Here is a 21992-nt window from a genome sequence, read left to right as displayed (position 1 = left end):
AGTTGTAAAGGTATGGGATCTATTATATGGAAATCCGTTATTCAGAAAGCTATGAAATACATGAAAACAATTTCCATAGAGTCCTATTACAGCAAATAATGCATATATGTATATATATATATATATATATATATATATATAGAGTCCAGATATCGGCACTCACCAAAATAATAGCCACTGTCCGGGTGCTAACCCTATATTCATGCACCTTCTCCAAGAAAGCACTCACGGACCAATATAAAAATAAAATAATTTATTAAACAAAAAAGTGTTTTTTGTTTAATAAATTATTTTATTTTTATATTGGTCCGTGAGTGCTTTCTTGGAGAAGGTATATATATATATATATATATATATATATATATATATATATATATATTACTTCTCTGTAATAATAAAACAGTAAATTTTACTTGATAGTAACTAAGCTGCATACGTATTATTTAAGATAATTCATATAAGCAACAAATCATTTGTAATGTTTAATAGTTTCAGGGTAGCCTTGAAGAAGGCTGTTCCAAATTATGGAAAATAAAATCTTATCTGGAAAACTACAGATACTAAGCATCACAGATAATAGATCCTATAAAAACAGGTACAGCATTGTGTCCCTTAAAAAGCCATAAACAAAGTGCTTACAGCTTCTTGATTTATACTAGATGCATTTGGCAGTTTCATCAGATGAACCTATTTTGGTGCTTGAGGTATAAGGTGCAACAAGCTCAAGCAGTAAATATAGTGCTCCCTTTTCATATTGCACTTATTGTTGCTCAATATTGCACAAACTGAATCATAAGTATGTGTAAGTGAACACTTATTGATAATTATAGAGAATAGTCTGTGTCTTAGAAACTATTTTGTACTTGATGGTGCCTATAATATACCCCACATGCTAACAGTTATTTACTTTTGAAGCAGACAAGTGGTTTACTTATTAAGTATGACAGTTACTCATTATGAGGTTGACTGTATATATGGACGTAACAAATATGGGACCAAAAAAATATAGATAAATAGGCTAGTGGTATAAGTATAGGATCCATTATCTGGAAACCCATTATCCAAAAAGCTCTGAATTATGGGAAGGCCATCTCTTATAGACTGCATTTCGAACAAATAATTCACATTTTTAAACATTATTGCCTTCTTCTCTGTTATAATAAGACAGTACCGTGTACTTAATCACAGCTAAGATATAATTAATCTTTATTGGAGGCAAAACAATCCTATTGGGTATATTTAATGTTTAAATTATTTCTTTCAAAGTATGGAGATTCAAATTATAGAAAGACCCGTTATCCAGAAAATCCCGGGACCTGCACTTTGTGGAAAACAGGTCCCAAGCATGTAGTATGATATTTCTCAAAGTTCTCTATATGTATTAATGTGTTGGATGCTGTACGGCAGGTGGCTTTTTTGTAAAAGAATAGATCGTCATTTTACTCCATCACAATTGTATATATGTTTCCATAGAATTCTCTATATTGTACCACATGGTGGACAAGATAAGTGTCTTTGTATGAGGTTGCCTCATCATAACAATAATGATGTAGGTGTTCATATAATTAAAATAATATCATCCTACATATTATGCTGCGTACAACACCATGGATTGGGCTGTAATGAAGAGATAATCACATAAATAAAGACTGCATTATCAGCACAAAAACAAATCACGATGAGAAATTATTTCCCACAACACTTTATAAAGAATGCATTCTATAAGTGATTCACTGCTCCTACTACTGCCAATAACCCTTTAGCAACAATAGTGGTAATGATAACTGAATTGAATCCGACGTTTCGAACCTCAATAGGACTTTTCTCAAGGATAAGAAAGGTCCTATTGAGGACTGAAACGTCGGATTCTTTTAAAACAATATGTTATAAATAAACTTTTGAGAAATTTTAAAGGTGTGCTGGCCGCAGAATATTATTGATATATATATACACTTACAGTAATTGGATGTGTTTTGAGGGAGCTTTAAAAGCTGCATTTGTGCCATGTTGAACAATGCTATAAGTTCTAAGTCAGCAACTAAACCTGAAATACATAGAGATGACCCTTCCTGCTGACTGAAGGAATCATTTTGCGAATTTCTTGTATAAGGACATAATTGGAGATTTTTTCTTGCAGTGTATATTCATTGCAACATTAGATGTAGCAGCACAGATGAGATGAAGTCACAGATGGGATTGGACAAAGTCATTTGACAGCCAATTAGAGCAGTCTGACTGAAATGATGAATTAATCACCAAAGACAGATTCAGAATTCCCACATAGAATTCCAGGCAGGTTGAACCAGTTTCACTGTTCTATTTTTAGTAGAAATAGATTGTTAGATTGCTTCTTCTCTCATAAGAATTTTATCAAATCAAATTATAGTAATATGAGATCTTGCTTTCCACTTTGCATCCCTTTTCTTCTCTTAAAGTGAGACACAACCTGTGTGTTTCAGACTTTCTCAACATTTGATATCAATACATTAAAAAAATACTAAAAGTGTAATCACTTTTTGTATTTGCAAGAATGTTGCTTTTGCTCCTCTCTGCTGCAGCTCCTCTTCACTTTCTCCCTTCCCCATGCACCATGCTCTGTCTGACACTGTCCATTCTAAAAACCACTCAAATCAGAACAGAAAGGCAAGGAATTATAACATGGGTATGCAGACAGTTGCTAATTTAATAAACACAAATTTGCTTTGCTTTTGTAGATACAGTATTACATATTTAATCTACATTTGCCAAGAGATAATTATAACTGTGCCTCCTTATAGTGTTATATAGTGCAGTTACTGAGTTACTCCTGCTTCCTGTTAATATGTTCTTATTTTTATGACACCTGATGGCCTTTAGATATCGTTATGCTATTTTAAACAAAAAATGTAGCAGGTGCATTCAGAGAAAAATAAAATATGATGATATATGAGAACCCACTCGTCCATCTGGTCTGCTCATTTCCTGGCTAAAAAAAGGTCGGAAATCATTCTACTAAATTCTTACTCTGGTATGCTGAGTGTCTGTCCCAAGATTTTTTTCCCCAACTATGTTTGTTACCGTCTTCTTCCAGTACATCGTTCTCAACAATTATTTTGTTATTTTATACTATTTCTATCCTTTTTTTAAAAAAAAAAAAATCCTCATTGAATCTGAAAATATTTCCCATTGGAAATGCATTGCCTTCTGTTTCATCTACCTTAATGTCTGTTTATAATATACTAAAGGGAAGTGTTTTTGTCAGTCCATAAACCACCTGTGCATGGCAGTTCTGTTCAACAAAAATAGTGGTCCCCTTCATTCCCTAGTTCACCTTCCAAGTGGTTGGCACCCATATCTGAGTGCATTTGTGATGCCAGACTACCCTGTTGCACTCTGCTTTTCAAACACAGCGTGTAGCTCCAAAACAGCTTCCAAGATGGCCACCAGTGTCATTATTGCTTAGTGAATCAAAAGCAGTTTCTGTAGCTCTCTGCTTAACCTAAAACTCTTTTAGGAATAAAATTGCTAAACAAACTAGAAAAATTACAACTTTTTTCACCTATATATAATCATCATGCATGAATGTTCTCCTATGTTTTGACTGCAAACATCCTTATATACACCACTTTAAATTACTTCCTGTTTGGGCTTAAGCCCACATCCTCCCTACTTACATACTGAAATGGCTCACTTACCATTAAGAACAGATCATGACTTCAAAAAGGGTGCCAATTTAAAAAACATTAAATCCAAATGGGTACACTGTATGCAGATTTAAAACAATGCCTGTTCTAACTGAATCAGATTATGGATAATCTATTTTGATAAAATTCATTATCTGGAATTGTAAATCACAAAATGATTATGGTTTATTTAATTCTTGTTTTATTTAGTCTTCTTTTTTCTAAACAGCTACTTATATGAAGGATAGAATTGTAATTGAACATATTCTACTAGTGAATTATAGTCAGACATTAAATTGTTCCTTTATTTTGCCTCCATATTGTTTACTCCTCTGTATCACACGTGTGCTTTATTTTACATTTCTAATACAGTTTCAGTTATATAAGGAAATTAGCGCTGTACAATAGAGGGATATTAAAGAAGTATCTAGCACAATGATTTACTAAGGACAGCATAAACTGCACTCAAAACCTTTTGACTGCTAGGATGTCCCATTGGTAGTATGTATCAGTAATATGTATGATATAATGTTATAATATAAGGATTTGAAGTGTGATACTTTGTGCACTATCCCCAGTAGAAGAATTTTCCATGGCCATTTCTTATGGTTCAAAAGATTTTTTGGGGGGGTTGCCTTTTGACTTCACTCATTGATTTGTTATTCAGTTCCCATTTTCTATAATGGGCAGTGACCAGTCACAGTTCTCAGAATCTGCTCAGTGGAGATCAAGAATATTTGCTGTAACAGACACATTTTGGCCCCTTTTGGACATTTAAGCCATCAGTGCTATATACAACACATGCCTTTGTGCCTACCCTAGAGAATTAGCCTTTGTGGCTTTCTTTAGTAGACAATGAATTCATATAAATTGAGTAGCTCTGCAAATAAGTGTCCCCTCACATGCTTCCTGATCCACCACTCTTCAAGCATCATAGCATTCTTTTTTGGTCAGACATGTCCCTTTTGCAGCATCATATCAATCTTTTTTGATCATACAAGTCCATTCTGCACTTTTTCAAGCTCTTTGTTATTTTACTCTCTCTTCTGACTGTCCAGAAATAAAAATGCCAGGTAGTATTAGTCTGTTATATGGCTTGCTGGCTGCTACGTTAACATCCTGGGCCCTCCATTTTATCTCAGGACCAGAGTGCTTAACAGTAATAGTATAAAAGAAGTAATTGAGAAAAAAAAGTCATAGGGGCTAATTTACAAAGATAGGTGCTAAACCAGGGAATTTGCCCATAGCAACAAACCAGGCCTTTGCTTTTATTTACTTACTGGCAGTAGACCAGTTAAAGCTCATTGCTTACTGGTTGCTATGAACAACTCTACATGTGAAACTTATTAAATGAACCCTGTAAAGTTTGCTCCCAGTTTATCAACTCTTAGCAACCAATTAGCAGTTTAGATTTACTGGTTAGTGTTACAAGACCTGATGCAGTGTGTGGCTTTAATTAATTTACCCCATATAAGTCTAGCTATTGGTGACTGTATTGGAAAATGTGGGATTTTGTAATAGATTCTGCCTTTTCAACATTCAAAGTCTATTTGATAGAAACAGTTTTTTGCTGCTAAGTCGCAGGCATTCACTAGTAGTTTGAAGACTGAGCTATACAGTTGAATACCTGAAGAAAAACATGGCAGCAGTGCAGATTTTGCCATCATCCCTTATGATAAATGACTCCAAATGACTCCATAATTATACACAAGAAAAATTTAAAGAGTCCTTAAATATTCTCTGCTCTTCTATTCATTGCACCAAATCTTTGGTTTAGAAAATTGTCAGCAAAAACAATTTCTTTCATATTATGTTTTTAGCAGTTAAGTTTCAATCTTTAACACACTGCCAGTCTTGCAAGCATAAATGTTTTATTTAAAATCAGTTTATTTGGTCATATACGTACAAAAAACAGCTAGCAATTTTTATATACCTCCCATGAGTTTTGTGAGTTAATTAATTTTAGTTAATTTTAGTTAGTTAGTTAATTTTATTTGTAGTTTTCTTGTAGACTCTTCAAAATAATCCAATAAACTGAGGTCAGTAAAAAAAAAATCACAAAATATCCAATAATCTTTTTCATATATATATATGGGTAACTGCATTGTAATGTAGAAATTATCATCAAAACTACTAAGCTTCCCAGTCCCACTGGGGTTATTCAGTAGTATTATTTACAAAATATTTGACATATTTAATGATTAGAGCATTACTCTGCATTCAATTCTATCTCCCTATTTTATTTTAAAGAGGTCTATATAAAATGGTTTGCCTCAGACCCATAACTGAATGAGATTCCCCTCTTTTCTAGTGCATGATTGTTAGTGGACTGAAGGAACAAACAAATCCCCTTCTGACCTCAGAACAAATAGATTCAGGTTAAAAGCTGCAAATACGCATATATACGTTGATCTTACTTATAATTGATTTTTCTTTTTTTCTTTTATCTGTTCAATATAATGGTTTAGTTAGTTCCTCTGTATTTTAGTCACTAATTGGATTCTAAATGACATAACATTGCAGGCTTAAAAATCAATGGGATAAAAGCAGTCAATTAAAAATATAAAGATCTAGAGTTATTTGATAGTGTTCTAGGAAGAATATCCAAGTTGATCAGTGTATTTGGTATTTAACTACTGTGTCATTTTGATTTCATTTAATATTACTGTTATGATGTTATGCTAAAATGATCCTTAAGTAGATCTTTAATGTTTCAGTCAGGACAAATCACTTAAAAAATAATAGAGGCCAAGCAGTAAACAGCGTTAGGGAAAAAATAGCTTGAATGACAAAAGCTGTAAGTAGTAACATGTATTTTGAATTGCTATGTAAAGTAATTTTTCGCCCACACCTCTAGGATTTCTTTTTTACACTAATGATCTGTACCTCATCCAGATAGCTGCCTCTTTCATCTTACAACATGCCTGCTTATTGTAACATCCTACCTTGATTCCAGTGACCTGAAGTTTTCTATGTAGTCTGCAATACCTTTAATCTATTTAAGTTGATGACTCGGCTCCTGGTTTAATGCTGGGTTATCCTTTACTTTACAGATAATTGTTAATCTGGGCACCGGTGCTTAGAGTAAAGGTGGCCATTCAGGTTCAGGTTTTAGTCTTCTTCCAACGAACGTTTGGATATCGGTCGTATGTTTAAATGCAACGATCCGAAACTAACATTCAGACTGATATTGTAGGATAAAGCCCTTAAAATATGTGAAATGGTTGGCAGACACTAATCGTATGAAAGTGACTTCCATTGTAGGTCCCGCAAGGATATCGTTCAATAAACAATACATGTGCAGATTTTTTTGTTATCTGACCAAAAAAGCATGCTATGATGCTAGCAGACTGAAGGATCAGGATGCATGCGAGGGAACACTTATTTACAGAAGAACTAAAGAATTTCTATGAATTAACTGTCAAAAAGGAAGCTGCAAAGGCTAAATCTCTAGGGTAGGCACAAAAGTATGTGCTGTATTTAGCACTGATGCTTTAACTGTCCAAAAGGGACCAAAATGTGTCTGGTACTGCAAATATTCTTGAGCTCCACTGAGCAGATTCTAAGAACTATGACTGGTCACTGTCCATGATAGTAAATGGGAACTGATAATGATAATCTGACTGAAATTGACTAACGACCATTTGCTTCATGATTCTAAGGTTGGTACTGACCCAGCCTGCCTGACTGCATATACCTTTGTACTTACTGGCTCCTGTGGGAATGTCTGGATTGTCATGTAGTAAGACCTAACGGTAGCTGATGGCAAAAAGATGGTAGTTATAGGTATCTAGTTACTTTCTTGGGCTTTGGGTTTGCCTTATGTGACACTTATACTGCCAGGGGGGCAAGACTACTTGTACACTTTTTCCACCATAACAATCTATCCATGAATATCTGTGAGTGCACTTATCAGTCACTGGTCATGTGCACGAGGTTATATGCTGCTCCATGTTAAAACAATTTATACTGTCACAAAACAATGTCATAATTTGATGCTTGAAAATGATAATAAGAAACTTGTGCATCACTTACACAGTCTAGCTCTCTAGTCACAATCTAGTAACAACATGTTTGTATAAAGTGCCAACATATTCTGAAGTGATCTGCAATACATTCAATTTATTTGTTGAACATACAGGAAAAACATACAAGGCAAATAACTGATACAAGATGTGGAGGGCCCTGCCCAAAAGAGCTTGCAATCTAAAAGATATGATGCCTTCTAAATGCGCCATATGTTGACATTTTTGTGAATATGGAAGTAATGTTTTTTTTCTCAGTTTGTACAATGTTGTTGCTGTCTTTATTTAAACAAAGGCTTTCCTGTGAAGATTTGTAGCTTGTACTTTGTGATAAATGGATAACTTTTGGCCTCATCTTCAAGTAAAACATTCCACTTAGTACTTTCAAGACTCTCCAGTATCAGGGAATCTCAGCCCCTGGGACTGCAAGCATGACAGGACATATTATGAGTTCAGAGTCCATAAAATATTTAAAGATGGTGAAAAAAGGAATGAATTCATAATAGAGATGTGCAGTGAGAAAGAAAATGAAAAAGTGCATTAAAATAAAAGATAAATTCTTTCCTTCACGTACAGGCGACAAAAAGCTCAGCTAATCTGTTCTTCTGAAGCTTTAAAGGTGGAACTGCTGGCTAGGAAATGTTAAAACGTCTACTTATGTCTGAAATGTACAAAACATTAATGTGGAATAAAACAGGAGACACCATTCACCTCTAGCTTGCAAACTTTAAAAAGGAATATTCTTTCATTTTTCAAGGCTTGTGAAGATAATATATAGTTAGCGAGGTCATATCATAACAAAAGCCAATCTTTCTATCTGTGCCACTGACTATACTTATTTGTCAAATGCATTGCAAACGTTGGCAGTTCAGTAAGGATTGCCCAGCCTATATATCAGATCTATTTTAGTCTTTACCAAAAGTAGAGCAGAGTGCACCCATAAGTAGTTCTACTGCAGTAGGAGGTCTACAAAACCTACATGTTTACAAATAATTGGTACAAGTTATTTGCATAGGTGAGTGTGCTCTTAGTTCATGTGAGGACATGCTGAAAATCTGTATGTAGCTTGTGTACAGTAATGCTTACTGTACACAAGATGATTTTCATGGTATCTGGACTACTGGTTGAGCAATTAGACCATGGGAAATTTTGCCCCACATCTGAATATCCATTACACAAATGGGTGTTATTGTTTTTGGTTTTTGAGATATATATGTTTTATTAGTATGCTTTGTCATGACATTCTCCAACTGAAAAGAGCCTAAGCATGCAAATAACTGACTTATTCAGGACTCCAGTTAAAACAGATGAATAGTCAGTGACTCACAGCATTAATGTCTTGTTAAATGTTGAAAAAAAAAAATCTTTGAGGAACAAATACATACAAATGTTAAAAATGTAAATAACCTTATGAAATAATGAAGACTATTTGTGAAACAGATTTATTAAACCAGATTTTTTTAATCCAGTTTGTAATTTTTTTATATGGTATAATGAAGATGGTTCTGCTTTACAAAACAGGCACAGTCTGCCTATAGACTATAGATTTTGGGCAACATTGGTGTATAATGTATACTATAAAGAATAGGGATGTAGCGAACCTCAAAAAAAAAGTTTGCGAACCCGTTCGCGAACTTACGCCAAAAAGTGCGAAAGTTCGCGAACTTTGCGAACCCCATAGACTTCAATGGGAAGGTGAACTTTAAAACCTAGAAAAGCCATTTCTGGCCAGAAAACTGATTTTATAGTTGTTTAAAGGGTGCCACGACCTGGACAGTGGCATGAAGGAGGGGGATCAAGGGCAAAAATTTCTCAGAAAAATACGTTGTTGACACAGCTATTCCTATGTATACACAAAGGCAGCTGGCAGACCTAGCGGAAATACGCAGCGTTTTTTGCTATTTTGCACTATTAGCACCATGGAAATGGGATTTGCTTATGTCGCCAGTACTAGGCTGAAAAACGCCATGTGTGGCTTGTGCGGCGTTTTTAGGCCGAGAAAAAACGCAGCAGAAAAACGCCTAAGGCGAACCCAAATTGCGAACATCGCGAAAAGTTCGCGAACTTGCAAACACCCGATGTTCGCGCAAATTAGTTCGCCGGCGAACAGCTCGCTACATCTCTAATAAAGAATGGTCCAAACTGTGGGACAGGACCTTCAGACCAGTGGCGGAAAGGGGCTTATATATATTATATTAGAGATTGAGAGTATGATTTAGGGAACTTGCCTTTGTTTTCTCCTAAATGCTTCTGCAAGCACAACTTGAGAGTCAGTAAGGGTGACGTGTGAATTTATTTTCAGGATAAGATTGGTCACAGTCCCACAGTCACACAGTGTTGTTTTTGTTAACACACACAGGGGCCAATATATCAAAGTCCGAATTTCGGACATTTAAAAGGTACGAATGAAAAAATTTGGATTAAATCCGATAATTTCTGATGTGCATTAAAAGCGCGAAAAATTTGCATTGTGGTCGTATGAAAGCTTTCCGACTATGATCCTTCAGTGCATGATTTTGGAAGCCTCCCATGGGACTCATTGGCACTCTGCAGCTCCAACCTGGGCAAAGGAAAGTCACGATACCAAAGCTTGAATGAATTCCAAAACTTTTGTACTCGTTGCAACAAATACCAAATTGTTGCAACAAATGAAAATGTTGTGGAAATTAACAAAAATATCGCAGAAACTATGCACAGTTCTAAAACTCAAAATTTTGCATTCATTTGTATTAGTAAAGGTGGAAATCGAAGCTATGGAGTAAAGATTTACAAATGCCAAGACTTTTGTATCAATGCATTATTAAGACACAATGGGCCTGATTCACTAAAGGGCGATAAAACGTGCGCTATTTTTATTGTGCGCTAAAATTTTTACCGCGTCTTAATTTTGGCGATTTTTCGAAATCTTTCGAAAGATCCACGAAACGGCAAAAATGTTGTGCGGGCAAAAAAATTGTTGCTGTGACTATTATTTTTTGACGCTTGTATACATTTTTGGATGTGCGGTGAATTTTTGCGTGGCAAATTTTTTCATGCATTTTGCCATTGGCGGAATGTTTTGAGAAACGCATGAAAAAATCCGCTGCGAAAAAAATTCAACGCACGTCCAAAAATTCGCTGCGAATCCATGCCTGGCGAAACATTTCATCACTTGTAGCCAAATAGAAATAGTCGCGCAAATGAACGCACGCCATGTTAGCCATACACGCCAATACTTGCAGAAAATTACTGTATTAAAAATGAACATTTCGCTGCAAACTGGCGGCTGCGTCACTCTAGGGGAAACACATACTTGAATAAATAACACTGTAAGTCCATATTTTATTGCAAAAAATCATTTACTGTACTTTTGTATAATTTTTCGCCTGCCTGTAGTAGGTGTTAATTTTCGCATAGCCGAATGCGATATTTAGCGCGCAAAAGTTATAGTGAATCATGCGATCGTATTCTTTTCAGCGCGGAAATTAACGCAAAACGGTAAAACTAGTGTGAGAAATAACCCATGCGAAAATGGCGATTTTTCGCACGCGATAATACTATGGTGAATCGCACGCAAATTATTTTGCATTTTTTAACGCGAAAAAGCGTGCGATAATTTTTATCGCCCTTTAGTGAATCAGGCCCAATAAATGTTTTTCCTTCTTTAGCTATTCCTGTAATTTAAATTTAATCTTAACCACTTTTAACCTTTTTCATTTTAGATGCATCATCCTATTCAGATGAAACCTGCAGACAGTGAAAAGTCAAATGGTAAGCCTGATTGTATTCATTATTCCTACAGTAGAATACCTATTAGGGATATAAACATGTAGCCCAGTATGTTTCGTATTTCCATAGAGTTGAGCACTATGATTTAAGGGTAGTAATAAAGTGTAAAAACTTAATTAACACAAAAAAAACAAGGTACAGATCTATTAAGGGCCGATTTATCAAAAGTCCAAGACTATTCTTCAGAACCTCAAATAGTTGAGATTTATCAAAGAAAAAAAAGTCAGCTGATACTCGCTTGTATGCAACTTTTTTCCCCGCAGCTATTCTGTTCAAGTTGTTTCTTAAATAAATTAGTGCCCAAGGGAAAAAAGTGTTGAGTTTTTTGTTTCATGGACCTTCAAAACTGATAAATATGCCCCTAAGGGCAAGATTTATTAACATTTGTATTTTTTCTTTGTCACAAATTGAACTTTTTAGGGAAAGAAATCATGTATTTAAATAATTACTCTAAATACACACATTTTTTTATATAACTTAAGTGTAAAAACCATGAAAAACAAAACTACGCCATCTGGCGCCATTTGGGTTTTTTCACTTAAGTAAATGAAAACAGCAAGGTATCTTCAGAGAGATTTGTAGCGAACTTACATGAATTCCTATGGCTGCCAACAAATCTCTCTGAAAATGCCTTGCCATAGCCTAACATTGCTGCAAGTAAAAGATATTACCCCATATCTCCCTGTGTGTCATTACCCTACCTGGCCCAGTAAGGACAAATGATGGTGGGGGTTTCAGATCACCCACAATTTTGCTTGCACTTCAGGTGTGTGGCCTAACAATACATTTTTGTGAGAGGGGCAGGCCCCCCAAAGTTATGTCCCTGAACCCATTATACAGAAAGCTTAGAAATACACCAATACCATTTTTCATAGGGGCACATTTACAAAAGCACGAATGCTCGGAGCGTTCATTCGAACAATCCGAGTGTATTTTCGCCGAATTTTTTGGGCGTCCGCACAACTTTTTCGTACGCTTGTGTGAACAAATCAGAAAGGTTTTACCGCTGTTTACAATGGTTCGGTATGAAAATTACGTGACTTTCGGATTGCCAATGCGATATTATCGTGACTAATATGTTTTTTTCAGAAGCATTTTCGGGATATTTGTGATCTTCAGAAATTTTCGTTTCCAATCCGAATTTTTCCCATTTGGGATTCGAATTTGTGGATTAGTAAATCTGCCCCATATTGTCCTATTTAAATACACAATTCTTCATTTGTGACTCATTTTCTCTAAAATAATGGGATAGTAACCCCATCTTAGTGTTTTTGTTTTTAAAGGAAAGAAAAGGTTAAATCACTGGGGGTGCCAAAGTTCAAATTCAAAGTCCAAATTCAAAGTAAACTTTAAAAATGTTTGTTGGATTTTCTATTCTAGTCTTCTCTCACCTTTAAATATAGTTTTTCCATATTAAATCTTAATTTCAACATGCTCCGTTGGTCACCAAAGTGAAGCCAAATTCACTTAATCTTTACCCTTAATCAGTATATTCATGGCTTCCACTAATCCAGCCTTTTTACGGTCAGTCTGCGATTACCTCTTGCCTGTAGTCTTGAAGGCAGCAGCTTTCATTTAGAGCAATAAAATAGAATCTACAGTATGATTATTCCTAAAAGTTTATATAATTTTCAATCAATTTGGCTTTACAAGAATTTTATTTCCTCTGGGCTCTTGCGGCCAGGCGTTTTTCCTTCTAAAAGAAATCTCTTAGCCTCATTAATTAGTAACCAGGGCTTTTAAAGATCTACAAATCGCCAAATGCAAATCATGGATGACTTAAAACTCCCTTTACTCATTTTGGAACCTCAGGTTTTTTAGTATTATAGTAAATGCACTGGCAATGGTTCATTACAGAAGCTTCAATTGAAGAGTTAACTCAGTAGTAATTAATAGCAAAAACTCAAAATACTCACCTAAGTGCAAATACTACACTATCTTTGATTGTCAAAATTCATTGTTAATGGGAACATACATGTAAATATATATATTTTTTTCTTTATATATATATATTTATTTTTTATTTATTTTTTATTTTTTTCCTTTCTCTTTTTAACACATTAGGCAATAGCCTTAAAGGTCTTAATTCCATTTCATTGGAAACCCTGAAAGCGGAATTTCATCTGTTTGTCTTAGATCAATAAACACAAGAGGATTTGGGGCATTTAGACTATATATTTAGCCATGTTTTTAACTCAAATGCTTTCAGCCAATCTTCATCAAGCAATTCTCATTTACATCAGTGGAGATTGTTTCCAGGTGTTGAGCTGACAGGTGTTTGGGCGAATTTAGCATCATGCAAAATAACCAAAATCTTACAAAATCTCTTTGTGTATTAATGATGCGCACTTGCCACATACACACACACACAGATTCCATCTTAAAGGAACAGTAACACCAAAAAATGAAAGTGTATAAAAGTAACTAAAATATAATGTGCTGCTGCCCTGCACTGGTAAAAGTTGTGTGTTTACTTCAGAAAGTCTACTATAATTTATATAAATAAGCTGCTATGTTGCCATGGGGGCAGCCATTCAAAGGAGAAAAGGCACAGGCACATAGCAGATAACAGATAAAACACTATTGTATTCTACAGAACGTATCTGTTATCTGCTATGTAACCTGTGCCTTTTCTCCTTTTTTCCAGCTTGAATGCCTGCCCCCGTGGCTACACAGCAGCTTATTATATAAATTATAGTAGAGTTAATGTAGCAAACACACCAGTTTTACCAGTGCAGGGCAACAGTGCATTATATTTATATTACTTTAAAGCTCTTTCATTTTTTGGTGTTACTGTTCCTTTAAGTTTACTTTTGGGATCACTGTAACAAACCTTATCTCTGATGATCCCTGACTCTGAAAGAATAATGGATGCAGTTGATGTAATGAATCCCTAACGCTCTTCTCCAGACTGGAGCACATACGTAATGCTAATTGTTTAGCATTACAGAGGAAATATTTAGAAAGGATCAAGTACTTTATATTCTAGGAGTAAATAAATGAGCCTACAATAAAGGCTTTGTATAGATAATGATCAATACTGGAAATAGGGACTCAATGGCATTGTAAATTGGTAATGGTAAATTAGGTGCACATATAATACATATATATTCACTTGTGGAATCCACAGTTTTATTACCACTTTCATGGCTGTCAAGTATCTGAAAATATTTAACATATTGACACATTTATCAAAGTCATGTTTGTTTTTTCCAAATGTGCCAATTCATCAGGATGTGTATGACTGCTTTGAGCAGGGCGAGCTCCTATTTGTGCTAGGGGATGTTAGAGCTTACTGCCAATGCTAAAACATAGTGCAAGTATATATATATATACATATATACATATATACATATATATATGTATATATATCCAGCAAACAATGAAAATGACACCAGACAGACACTGAAAATATTTGCTGCAATTGCACAATTGCAGTGGAGAAAATTGCACTTTGGTCACTGCACTTGCAGATGTAAATTAGCCCTATCATGTATCGTGGTTAAAGTCCAAAAACATTGAAAGAGCCCCAAAGGTAAAGTCAGTGCTCTAAAAAGTTCCATAGATCATACTTAATTCTGTGAAACTATGTAAAGGTTGTATATCTCTCTTTCTATATATATAAGATTTGTTCACATGATTGTTTGAGCTAATATTTTAAAAAAACTGCAGTCACAATGAAGCATTAGGTATCTGAGAACACATTTGATCAATTCATAAGTGTTCGCATTAATTATGTGTAAATCAGTTTGTATTTCAAAATCTGTTGCTTTTTTCCAACTCACTGTGTTGCCTCCCCCTAATGTGCATATTTCCTCCAATCCAGTTGGCTCCCCAGGCGCTACAGATTGTCCTTTCATCAGAGCAGTTGTTCTACTCCCACTTAATCTCTGTTCTGCACTTGGCAATACAAAATTCTTTTTTTTACGCAAATGCTTTCAGGCCTCTAAAAGAGCTGCATTGCACTAGGTGAGAATTATATGAAGAATAACCTTTGAATATGTGCTTTAGAGCTAAGCAAATTGAAAACTTCATATTAAAGTGACATCAGCAACCTACTAAGGCTCAGGGAATACAAATCTGCCTCTTAATGATGTTTTAATAGACTTATTTTTATGTCAGCAGGAGCTGGAGTATTTTTAAAGCTCAAATGTAAATACCTTCTATAAAGCAAAATCATATTTCAGGTTATTTTGCCTTGTCCTAAAAGATCTCATATCAATGTTTGATGTGTATATTCCATCTTCTTCCAATTAGTTTTTAGATACATCTTCCTACTAACTGGCAATTAGAGTCCTGCTAAGCATGATCAGTCATTAGGTGCACCACCTCATTAATTCTGGGAAGTATATTTTTTTGATCAGCATATATAGTGGTGAAATTTAGTACCAGTTGAGTTATAACTTTTTTAAATTTACACAAAAACCGAAAGATATTCATGAAATGTATTGATTCTCAGACTTGTAATCAGGAAAATGCCATATTTAAATGAAAAAAGTGTCATCATATAATAATAATTGAGCTAAAGACCAATTGTTAAATCAGTAAAAAAGAAAAGTAAAACTGTATTTTAAAATGCAAACGGGTGGGCAACAGTAGATAATAAATGTAGCACAAAGAGTATTGAGACTGACTTTACAACAATTGAAGTGCAACAAGGGCATCTCACTCAGGCCCTCCAACCTAATTCCCCACACTAATAACATAACTAAAGGTTCATGGTCCCTAGTGTAATTGTGGGCCTGAGGGTGGATGAAGTTAAGGGGCAATGAGGGTGTGGGTGAGGTAAAAACAGATGTGGGCACACAGTAAATGTAATTAAACAGAACTTGGGCACAGAGTAGAAAGTAAAGCAGCAATGGACATGTGGAATTGAATATGCACTTTTCTTTGTGACAAATTCTACTAAAAAAATCAGGATATACCAAGTATTACTCAATTGAAAAAAGAAGTTATTAATAATTTGGAGTATGAATTAGCAACACCAAGAGGCTTAGTTTAAAAAAGTCATATACAAAAGGCTTATCAACTATGGAAACTACTTATGGAAATATAATAATTCTAAAAGACTGACATTTCAGTCTGTATTTTCATGTATTGGTTATGATATAATATGTCATATTATTGGGTAAAGTAAATTCTGAACATGGAATGTGTATTGTCTTGGAAAACCAATAAAAATTAAAGTTAAAAACAAAAGCAACAAATTTCAAGTTAAGTGCCATTTTGTAATTAAAGTAGAACAGTATGATCTGGTATTAGCCCTCACTTAGCCATTGTACTTTCCAACAATATAAAACAATAAAGCCATGTGTCCTTTTTGTTTAAATTAAAGAGGAAGCAGACCAGGCTAGCTGGTATATTGACACTGAGTATATAAATTAGCTTATAACATACCCACATTAAAGAAAAATAGAAAATGAAATGTTTGATGGTGTGCCCTGGACAAATGCCCCCTTTTATTAAAACAACCCTTTGCAAACTTAGTGCCTTTTATTACATATGGGGGAATGTGTCAGAGGTATGGGGAAAGACTGGCATGCTGAAGAGTGGGGGTAGGGATGGTATGCTGGTCCAAACAATAACCAATAACTTTGCAACCATGCATATTTTTAAACTTGTGTATATTGCTAAAATGAGCATCTAAATGTAAGCCTTTTGAAATGGTTTTACTATCATAGAACACACCGCTTTAATAAAGATAATATCTAAAATGATTTCTATATGGGGGCTTTTAATTAATAAAATTGGGCACACACATTGGATAAGCACTGCCCTGTTTCAATCAGCAATGCAATGATCGAAAAGACAGCTTGCCCAACAATATCTGGTCAGGCCGAGGATAGCATTGGGCCATAGATATAAACCTATCCCACGAAAACTATATAGGCCCTTATTGTGATCCAATTGTTAGCCATGGGAACAAATCTTGCATCATCCCCATTTGTACCACCACCTGGGGAAAAGGAGTTGGATCATTCTGTCGGACCAACCATTTTTTTGGCCAGAGTGGGAAAAGACTTACTTACTAAACAAGCATAACTTTCTGCATATGCCCAACTTTAGCATTTCAGTGCATCACAAGGCTCCCTGCAAGAGTTAATGTCCAGTGCAACAATCTGAACATAGTAAATATCAAATAATTGTTGATCATGCAGATAAGTTAATAGAGTTTCTGTGTTTGGCAAACACTAATGGATACTATTATAAGATGCAATACATTTTACCCAGTGATTTTTACAAGGTTCATATGTTCTCCTGTGGGAAATAAGAAAGAAGTTAATTAGAGCACGTTTCACAGAGAAATGCTTAGTGAAGCAAGGATGTCAAATTCCAGCAACCACAGTCGGTGAGATTTGGGGACTGCAGAGCAGAAATGGCATTTTAATGCAAAATATTGATTTTAATCAAGAAGAATCTATTGAAGAGTGCACATCAAGTCTAATAATGATTAACTTGTATGTAGTGAATATGCTAACTCACTGCACATCAAGATGTAATAATGATCCAGCAGGACTTGTGAATTTTCATTTTCTAGTTTGCTGGCAACTTTGTTACAATAGAATTAGGAGTCAAAAATGACAAACCTGGGTCATAACAACCAATGACCTGGATTTAATTGGCTGTTACATTAATGGTGCAGGTTCACAAAGTAGCTGTTACCTTGTGTTTTTGCTGTATAAAAAGTTATATTGTCAAAGCTGTAATATAAAAATTTTGACAAGGCTGAAGGGATTACACATTAGTAAAGTATTTATTATTTTAACTCTTAGTTCTTTAAATAAAGCTAATTTCTGAAATTATTTTTAAATAAGCTTAAAACACAGCTGGATTTATGTCCCAGAACAGCCAATGCCATTTAAATGATTGACTTCAAAACCATATTACATATCTAAAACTATTGGGTTGAGATGCACTCCATTATTCCTAAGAAGACTAGAATTGTATTTCTCAATTTCTCTATGCCTAAACATAAACACCAACACCACTCTTCCTATCTGTTTACAGATAATCAGAGTTTTGTTGCTCCATTTCTCAATGGCCCACTGCCATCCTTTCCTGGACATTACCCCCAAAGGCACAACCACCTTTCCACCCAGCAGTGTGCAACAGCTTGCAATGTCCCGCTTTATATAGTGTATATTAGATCGACTTTCCTAACTTAGCCCAGATCATTGCCCCTAGCATCTATGTCTTCAGGCTTGCTTTTAGTTGCAGGGACTCAGAAAAAAATGTGAGACCAGTAAAGCCCCCAATGTTTCTCCACCAATGCTTCTTCCCCTATCCTCCAACAACACAACTAACACATGGGCAAACTGAAGTTTGTCCCATTTCTGAGTAGACAAAGAAGTGCCCCAGGATTCATACTATAGTTTTGGTAGTAAAAATACAGGCTAATGTAAAATTTAAAAAAACGTGAGTCCAACTTTCTCATGCTATTGACTTCCACTATACCAAGCAATGCCATAGTCATGCTGAAAACCCCACTATACACAGGCAGTAGGATATACTAAATTATTTATTGAAGTTAATTATAATAAAACAGTCATAAACATATATTACTATGAGAACAAAACAATAATTGTTACAATAAACTCAATGCACAAAACCCGAGGGATACAACCAAAATAAAATAACCAGTTGGTCTAGCATAGCACAAAATGTCCAAGGTTCTCATAGAAAGTGTAAGTGTGCACACTACGAGATCAGCAAGAGTTAAGTGGTGGTGTCAGTGTATTGCAGGCAAAGCTGTGTGTTGAAACACCAATTTAGGGCACCCTGGGTTGTGTGAAGGCAAAGATATCTCACCAACTCCCAATGGTACTGAAGCAGAAAAAGGCTGCAAGCAAGTAAGGAAAAGATGTCTGGCAGCTATTGTTATATTTGATCAGTCCATGCTGTGGCTTCCTTGAATCTTGAAGGGATGAGCTACATGTGTAACTGATGAAAACTCACAGTCCAGATCTCATGTACACAATGGGTACTCAAGATAGGGCTGCAGTCCTATCTATCACTACAGTGTATATAGGTTATTACTGCACATTCCCTGCCGTGATGATAATATAAAAAACAAAAATTCCCATAGTTATTCCTCTGGGGCTCTTTATCCAGTGAAACAACTCCAATGGCAATGGTATATGGGGTGGGGGGTTCCTCCATTTCCCTAATGGAAAACATTTACAGAGGAGAAGGAAGAATATTTAAGCGGATACAATCCCAGGCAACAGCTCAATCCAAAGAAGAGGAGTGACTTATTATTCTTCTTTTTAAACAAAGATATATCTTCTTTTACATATTTGAGTGGCAAAGCATACTGCTTACTGCATACTGCTGGGTAGGTCATTGCCCTCTTGCAGATTGTAAAGGTTGTGACATCGGTAGTGCCTCACTGTAAGACACAGCATAAATTTACAGGGCCAGGATTAATCATTAAAGAAAAGGGTAAGCAGAGCTTTTCTACATATTTATGCACAGCAATGAGGCATATAACATAATGCAATTTTGTAAATGATATATAATAATTATTATAATGTGAAAATGATGGCAGCATGTCAGCATTAATCAAACTACATTATCTGTAATGGCAATAGCCTGTTTGAAATGAAAGAGTTTTTGTAGCTGAATATTAGGTAATATATTCATTTACAAACAATTTATTTTTGGAGATCTTAGCTCTCATTCTGAAATGTGGACAACATATTTTGCTATGCATGGCAAAAATATTCACAGATTTGTCAGATGGTAATTAAAAGCCATATGTTCACACCAACAAGAAAAGTTGTTAATTAATACAGACCATGTTGAATCGAGAGGTGAATATATAAAATCACAGCGATGTGTTAAAAGATATTCATCTCAAAATGTTCTTAGAAGTAAATAACAAAATTATGCATTTTATTCATTTATAAGCCCTAAATGTAATTATAGAAAATAGAAGAGGTATGTCATAAAACTAGTTTGTGTATACATAACTATGAGTACATGGCATATACTGTATATACTGCAGGGGCAGGAAGAAGACCCTGCGGTTGTAGGAGGGCCCAGAAAGGCCTTAATTATTGAGCAATTTTATGATATCTTGGTAAAATAGTCAACTTACAAATATTTTAGGGCCCTTAATTTGCTGTGAGAACCAGTAACATCCACTAATCCACTGATATACTGTATTGTAATGTAAAAGGCTTTAATTAATAGGTATAGGCCCCATACCACTAAATAGTTCAAGTTTTACCCTTTGTAAACACGACTGGGGCCCAGAAAACAAAGTTGCTGTGGACCCCAGGTATTAAAAATAGCCAGGCTTTTATAAAATTATATATATATATATATATATATATATATATATATATATATATATATATATATATATATATATGTGTGTGTGTGTGTGTGTGTGTTTTCATTTATTTCTTTATGCACTCCTTGATAAATACCTCACTTCCCCCTGTGGTATTCCTGTATCGGGATGATGGCAGTACAGGACAAGCATGAAAGCAATAGAGTTTTTTGCAAAGCTTAATCAGCAAGCATATAACCTTCATAGAAAAACGGAAAGCAGAGATTTAGGCAATAATAGTACAGTAATCTCTTAAAGGGAAAACTATTAGCAAAAAAAAGTGTTGCTTTTCTTTTAACCTATAAGGAACATAAAGTGGGAAGTTATCTTACAAAAATATTTAATTCTTAAAACTTATAGTCCATTTTGTGCTTGATGACTATTCATCACCTTTTACATATTTTACCTTGAGCCACCATTTTGTTATTTGTGTGCTCCCTCAGAGATCACCTGACAGGAAATACTGCAGCTCTAACTGTAAAAGGAAGAAGTGTGGGAGTTAAAGGCAGAACTTTGTCCATTAGCTGGCTGACCTAATGTGTATGTGTGCCCTTGGTGTGTTTATGTGCACAGTGAATCTTATAATCCCTTGGTACCTAAAATGGTAGTTTTCTATTTGGGATTTCCCAATAGCACATACTACAAAACAAGTATATTTTTCTAAAAATAGTTTATTAAGATGAAGCAGGGTTTTCCATATGAGTATTTTATAGAGACCTACATTGCTCACTGGTATATTTTTCCTTTAAGTAAAACAAGGGGGTAAACATTCAGCAGACACCATTAATTGAACTAATGTTGACAATTGATTTATACTGCCCCTTATATCAGTGCGCATGTGTATAAGTGTAAAAATTCACAACATTTGCAGTCCTTTCCGTTCTTAGTTCCTTGTTAATTTTTACATTAGGTAGATTGTTATTTGTGTTTTAGGCTGAAGGCCTATGCAGTGTTGTCCTGCTGGTATATTTTAGCCTGAAACTGCTCACCCATTGAATTTGATGGGATACTGGACACCTCCAATACTGGCAGTTCTCATACCAAAAATGAACATTAGAACACATTCAGGCTAAAAAAGGCCCCATTACAGGTGGTTAATTGGTTTCCGCTGAAGATATGAGAGGTGCTTTTAGGTGCCTAGTGCACCATAGCCCTTATTATTACTTGCATTTGAATACAGAGGTATTTAGCAAATTCACT

General features: G+C 35.0%; 1 protein-coding gene across 30 annotated transcripts in view; it reads left to right on the top strand.

Moving 5' to 3' along the window:
• Positions 1-21992, top strand: part of celf2 (CUGBP, Elav-like family member 2) — a 278315-nt gene that overhangs the window by 191777 nt on the left and 64546 nt on the right. For all 30 annotated transcript variants that reach the window (XM_012958454.3, XM_031897549.1, XM_031897543.1 and 27 more), the window contains 1 exon segment: positions 11389-11437. In XM_012958454.3, coding sequence (XP_012813908.1) covers positions 11389-11437 — 49 coding nt within the window.

Source organism: Xenopus tropicalis, chromosome 3 (assembly GCF_000004195.4).
Source record: "Xenopus tropicalis strain Nigerian chromosome 3, UCB_Xtro_10.0, whole genome shotgun sequence".
NCBI classification, from domain to species: Eukaryota; Metazoa; Chordata; class Amphibia; order Anura; family Pipidae; genus Xenopus; species Xenopus tropicalis.
This window is presented reverse-complemented; position numbering and strand designations above follow the sequence as displayed.